This window comes from Hibiscus syriacus, unplaced genomic scaffold, assembly GCF_006381635.1.
Source record: "Hibiscus syriacus cultivar Baekdansim isolate YM2019G1 unplaced genomic scaffold, ASM638163v2 tig00000594_pilon, whole genome shotgun sequence".
Classification (NCBI taxonomy): domain Eukaryota; kingdom Viridiplantae; phylum Streptophyta; class Magnoliopsida; order Malvales; family Malvaceae; genus Hibiscus; species Hibiscus syriacus.
Genome location: NW_024061800.1, coordinates 111,028 through 117,811, shown reverse-complemented (window position 1 = coordinate 117,811; position 6,784 = coordinate 111,028). Strand labels below are relative to the sequence as shown.

Here is a 6,784-nt window from a genome sequence, read left to right as displayed (position 1 = left end):
CAAACCCCAACCCCAAACCCCAAACCCCAAACCCAAACCCCAAACCCCAAACCCCAAACCCCAAACCCCAAACCCCAAACCCCAAACCCCAAACCCCAAACCCCAAACCCCAAACCCAAACCCCAAACCCCAAACCCCCAAACCCCAACCCAAACCCCAAACCCCAAACCCCAAACCCCAAACCCCAAACCCAAACCCCAAACCCCAACCCCAAACCCCAAACCCCAAACCCCAAACCCCAAACCCCAAACCCCAAACCCCAACCCCAAACCCCAAACCCCAAACCCCAACCCCAAACCCCAAACCCCAAACCCCAAACCCCAAAACCCCAAACCCCAAACCCCAAACCCCAAACCCCAAACCCAAACCCCAACCCAAACCCCAAACCCCAACCCCAACCCCAAACCCCAAACCCCCCAACCCCAAACCCCAAACCCCAAACCCAAACCCCAAACCCCAAACCCCAAACCCCAAACCCCAAACCCCAAACCCCAAACCCCAAACCCCAAACCCCCCAAACCCCAAACCCAAACCCCAAACCCCAAACCCCAAACCCAAACCCCAAACCCCAAACCCCAAACCCCAAACCCCAAACCCCAAACCCAAACCCCAAACCCCAAACCCCAAACCCCAAACCCCAAACCCAAACCCCAAACCCCAAACCCCAAACCCAACCCCAAACCCCAAACCCAAACCCCAAACCCCAAACCCCAAACCCCAAACCCCAAACCCAAACCCCAAACCCCAAACCCCAAACCCCAAACCCCAAACCCCAAACCCCAAACCCAAACCCCAAACCCCAAACCCCAAACCCCAAACCCCAAACCCCAAACCCCAAACCGGAGAAAAGCTTCAAAAGGTTGAAATCAGAAATGGAGGACATAAGCGAGGAGCAAAAGAGCATCAGGGAAGGGCAAAGACAAGTTAAAGAAAATTTTGAGATGATTGAATCGGAGTGCGAGGAATTGAAAAGGGAAACTAGACTCGTAATCCAGCAAAGTGCGAGGACTCAAGTTAAACTTGCTCTTTTGTTTCGTACCCTCAAAGCAAGGGAAGCCGACGACTTGAGTACCGCGGCCACTCTCACTGAAATGCTCCGGTTCGTTTATTAACTACTTACTCAATATTTCTGATACTGTTAGTATTTGTATATAGAAGTCCATAATATGTTAGTTCTAACATTGAATCTATATAGATATAACGCTGGTAACTTATTAGATTGTATTAAGAAATATTTTGCGCTACTGACTAAACTTACGCAAACTAAAGGGTGAAATGAATGAATGGATCCTTTTTCTGTTGAGGTGGAATGACTAATTTTGCCATGTTGTGGTTTCCCCTGGCTACTTTTTTCCGGTGGTTCTTACTTGAATTGCTGAAGCAATGGCATTGATAATATCAGGGATCGTTTTCACTTCTCTCTCCCGTATGAATCAGACAGTTTCAGGAAGTTATTGCTTGCTGTGAATCATCATCCTCTAAGAAATATTTCGTACAAATTATTTGCCCATTAAAAATACTTTGTCAAATGGTTCTGCAATTATGGTACAAGTACTTGGTCTTAGTAGCAGATATTCTTGGCTATGCAGTCTAAACTAAAATTGCAACATCTGGAAATACGTGGATGAAGAATAGGAGCGAAGAGATGACAAAATTTTTCTTTGAACAGTCTTGAACTCCCATAGAAACGATTGTGTCGAAGGTTAAGTGATACAGAAAAATTTACAGCCTTTATTTAAGTTCATGATCCATATGGGCAAGTCCAGGGAACTGTCTTTCTACTTGAGGAGACTCATCATTTCATTGCGTATGATATTTCTGCCTTTTCGTATGCAGTGAAATAGTAGGAAGGGAGAGGGAGGAAAGCAAATTTGACATCTGAATGGCTCTGATAAGCTTCCTCTTTGCTGCTGTCCCAAATATTATGGAATAAATTGTCCGTGCTATCTTTTAGCATTGTCACTGCTGCTACTTATGTTCCGGCTCTACTTCTTTTCATGTTTGGTATGTTTTCAACTTTGCAATTTATTTTCTGTTGTGTTTATGGGGTTTAATATTGCATATGTGAAGACTTGAAAACTAGTAAACTAGTTATGGTTGTTATCCTGAAGAGTGTCAACCTTGTATATTTTGTTGTTTGCTTTAATCTTGTGCATTGTTCTCCCTTCTTCAGTCTGCAACTAGCATTTTGTTTTAGTGAACATAAAGGCCTCGTTTGGTGCAGATATTAGCATTTTAGTATGCCTCTTAATGTGTTGGTTCATACTAACTTCAAGTTTGGTTGTAAAAATCAATATAATCACATCACACCTCTTAAGAAGAGGTTTTATTTTAATACGATTTTTTCCTTTTAGAGCTTTCTAACTAAAATAATAATTATTGTTTGCTTTTTTATCATTCACCTTTTCTTTTATCACTTTGTAGTCGGGTTGATGAAAGTTCCAAGCAAGTTTTGAATCAAAGAAACAAGTGAGAAATCTTCTCTTCGACTTCAATTCTAGCACAGCAGCCGTTGGGCTTCAATCACTCAAATTTTCTATATTCCTTTTTCCAAACGAGTAGCATCTTCTTTTAGAAATCCAAGCTATTCTAATTAGCATGATGATATTTTGGGGAATCTCATTATTATTACTCAAACAAGCATGAAACCTATATTTGTATATTCGTCTATAAGTCAAATCGAACATGCACTTGGAATAATTGTTGGAGACTCAAATAGTGGATATGCTAGCATGACAACTTACATGTTCTATATCTCCATAATTAGACTTTAATTGTTAAGTTATCAATTTGAAAATAAAAAAGAAAATAAATGATGGTTTAATTTGTTTAATTTTAAAATTGAAAGAGACTTATAAAATGTTTAGACCGAGATTAATTCACCTAGTTTCAAAATTAAGAGGACCTAAGAAGTACTTGTATTTTAAAATTTAGGGGTTAAGAAATAGTTCGTCTAAAGAATTAATTTAAAACTAGTTTTAAAAATTAAGGGTTGTTATCCTGAAGACTTAATTTGTTTATCTTCAAAACTAGAGTTAATTTAAAAAGAAATAATTAAATCTAAAGAATTTGAAACTATGACTCTTTTCATATTACACATTTTGACCCTTGACTGTGATTAAAATAATAAATAAATTAATGTAATTCAATGAATTTGAATACGATGATACAAAAATTATTCTCAAGTTTAATGAACACATCAGTGTAATAAATCGTTCATGTGAATGTATGATCTGGATCTTCACTTGTTAGAATTCATCAAGAAATTTCCAATATCGTAATTAATTGGTTTTCACCAAAGGAATGTTTTAAATATTTTTGTGAGTGAATAAAACAAATTTCATCTCGAGGTTAAGTCCTAACCTTTTTAATACAAAATAAATGAGTTGGCCTTAGCCATGAAAGTGCGAAAACTTAGACCAACCCTTTTGGTATCAATGTAACTCAATTTGTCCCTTTGTCCATCCAACAAGAAATCAAAGGCTTTTTGCTTTACCACCTTCCATTATTTTACTCACGAATCCCACCCTTACTTTCCAAATTACCCTTCCATATCTTGTAAAATCAACCTCTAAGCCGGGTTATTTCAGTCACAAGAACAAAACCCAATGACATTTTTCTAGAAATAATAAATATTCCTTGATCTAAATCTTCTTACTTGATTCCAACCTACCCATTATCAAGGTAGATCCTTTTTCCTTGGGCATAACCAAACATCTTCGTTAATTACATTTCAGATTTTATGTACTATATATCGCTAGTAAGTCTAAATTAATACATCATTAGTTGTTTTCGTTACATTGCCCTATTGATGGTTATTCAATCACACAATTAAAGTCATGTAACAGTTCAATCAATTATGTTCAATATCTGAATATTTAAGATTATTTAAAAAAACATGTAATTACTTTAATGAAAATAATTAAAGATGTTATCAATTTTGACCTACTAAATAATGAGATCAAACTATGACGAACTACAGTAGAGCGGTTAAATATCAATTTTCAAAGCAACAGACACTAAAACCAAATTAGAGCAAAATTGTTTGAAAATAAAAGCAGAAAAGAAATAAAGGGGTTACGTATAAAAGGTAAAGTGACGAACCAAAAGTAAAATCTTAAAGATCCCACAAAACACATCATTCTTTCCAGCTCATTTTGAACCCCAGAACCGCCTCTTTTTCTCTTCCTCTCATTTACAAAAAGAATTGGCCGAAACCAAGTTTCAAATATTCTTCTCTTTTGTCATCCCAACTTGGTAACCCTTCATCTCAACACAATCCTTAATGGCTAAGCGTCAGTATGAAGTTTGGCAGGGCAAAAATGTATGCTTTCTCTGCTTCCCCATGCTTAATTTTCCGTTTGTGTTTGATTTGCTCGTCTATACTCATGCTTTGATTTATTTTCTCAGTACATGTTAGTTTCTAGCATTTTCTTTTTCCTTGTCAGCTGCCATGGGTTCGGTTTTTTGAAAGAAACAAAGGGTAGGTAGGTTGTTCACTGGCGTGTTAATCAGATACTACCATTATGAATATCAAGACTATGATGGAAAATTTTCAAAAGAAAACTTGAATGATTTGATCTTGAAAAGAAATTATCCCTTTGGAGAGAGGTGAACATGGTCTGTCCTGTACATACATGAATAGTAAACTTGAAGCTAATATTTCAATTTTTGAACTTGCGGAATGATGAGTTACACACTAGTACATATATAGACAGATACTCAGACACATTATTGATATTTCTCTGGTTTGTTCAATCACATTAGTCCTCTTCTTCTCCTGATTCAGCAGAATGGTCCAATGTATGAAAGCACATTTGTCTATGTTGTATACTTAGATACATGTACATACGTACTTAGATACGTGTTTATAAGTTCATATGTTTCGATATCTAGAAACCCTTGTGTTTCGGTCCTGAGTTATTATATTTTTCAGCATTACCCTAATTTATGGACTTCTCTGCATATATATATATATATATATATATATATATATATATATTATTTTGGCTTCATCTTGCAGAAATTTATTTTCAAGGGAAGGTTGATATTTGGTCCAGATGCTAAGTCACTGATTGTCACCTTACTGCTCATCATTGTTCCCGTTATTATCTTCTGTACAAATGTTGCAAGGAACCTCTTTGATGAAACGTCAGGAAATATCGCTGGCTATGCCATTTTAATGGTGACAGTAGTTTTCACAATCTATGTTAGTTCCTTTGATAAAAACCTTGTGTGTTCATTTTTATTCCAATGATCGTGTAGGAGTAGGACTTGGGAACACAATTTTTCAACTGTAATTCTTTTTTGATTATGATAGGTATTAGTATTGCTGCTTCTAACGTCGGCCAGAGACCCTGGAATTGTTCCTCGCAATTTACATCCACCGACAGAAGAAATATGTTACGATTCCTCAGCTTCGATTGATATTGGGAGACAAACACCAACCCCACGACTGCCACCCACAAAAGAAGTCATTGTCAATGGTGTGCCTGTTCGGGTGAAGTATTGTATCACATGTCAGTTGTATCGTCCACCTCGTTGCTCACATTGCTCTGTATGTGATAACTGCGTGGAGCGATTTGATCACCATTGTCCTTGGGTAGGCCAGTGCATTGGATTGGTATGTGCGTCAGCCTTTTCTCGCATTTTTAAGTAGTTGACTATTTCCTTGCAGAAATCAGTTGGTCAACTTCAAATCTGTTGCCAAAGAAACAGGAAACTGAAGTATCATCTTTAGCGTAATTGGTGCTTGGATGTTGATAAACACCATCAATCATTGCAAGAAAGATTTGCTCAATTATGTATAGTAGTTTGTCTTAATTTTTACTCTTTATCTATATGCAGCGCAACTACCGCTCTTTCTTTCTGTTCATTTCATCATCGACCATCCTCTGCATCTTCATCTTTGCAATGTCTGCCTTGAACATAAAATTCCTTACCGATGACTATGGAACGGTGTGGAAAGCAATAAAAGAGTCCCCGCTTTCACTGGTACTAATGGTTTATTGCTTCATTTTCCTTTGGTTTGTTGGAGGACTTACCTGCTTCCACTTGTATCTTATTGGCACGAACCAGGTGAGCATCCTGTTATCTGTAAATGCTACAAGCCAACCGTGGTGTTATCTAGTAAATTCATATATTTGAAGAAGGATGATAGTTTGAATATTCATCCTGTGTCAAATATGAATATAATAAAGCGGTTTCTGATACTGATTTTATTTCTTTCAGACCACGTGTGAGACATTTCGGATTCGGTACCAAGGACAAGGACTGGCAAGGCCCCGAGTATACGACCGTGGCTGCTTCAACAACTTTCGACAAGTATTCTGCTCCAAGATAAAGCCTTCGAGAAACAACTTTCATGCTTATGTACAAGAAAACGAAACAGGGTTTGGCCGGGCCATGAACTCGGGAGGTGATTTAGAGGGAAACCGACGAGAAAAAGTAGAAGATGACCGAGAAATAGGCGGTGACCTTCTCAAGATATCCCAACGCCGTGAAGCTGAAGATGTTTAAGAGCAACCTCAAGCAGCAGCAGCAGCAACAGCACAACTAAATCCCTTCCAAGGCTAGCTCAGTTCCTTTGGGATATGACAAAATAAAAAAACAAAAAAGGGTGGCTAACTTATCTTTGCCTACAAATCCTAAGGGCATTGGTAGCAAAAGAATTTTGAAAGGTACAGCATCATAGATTAGCAGTAGCACTAGCACTGATTGTTTCATCACAGATCATATACTTGCAGTGCAAACCCAATTTAGTGTTCTTGTATTTTTTATTTTT

At 37.7% G+C, this 6,784-nt stretch overlaps 1 protein-coding gene across 2 annotated transcripts; it reads left to right on the top strand.

Annotated features, from left to right (window-relative positions):
• The first annotated feature begins 4,144 nt into the window (after positions 1 to 4,144).
• LOC120208917 (protein S-acyltransferase 8-like) lies at positions 4,145 to 6,766 on the top strand. 2 transcript variants are annotated; one of them, XM_039208042.1, is made up of 5 exons: positions 4,145 to 4,324; positions 5,024 to 5,185; positions 5,321 to 5,623; positions 5,848 to 6,078; positions 6,232 to 6,766. In XM_039208042.1, the coding sequence occupies exons 1-5, from the start codon at positions 4,286 to 4,288 to the stop codon at positions 6,517 to 6,519; spliced, it is 1,023 nt and encodes a 340-aa protein (XP_039063973.1). In that variant the 5' UTR covers positions 4,145 to 4,285; the 3' UTR covers positions 6,520 to 6,766. The 2 variants fall into 2 exon arrangements, with proteins under 2 accessions (XP_039063973.1, XP_039063971.1); XM_039208040.1 differs by having other exon boundaries at positions 4,146 to 4,324; positions 5,024 to 5,209; positions 6,232 to 6,765.
• Positions 6,767 to 6,784: the final 18 nt, after the last annotated feature.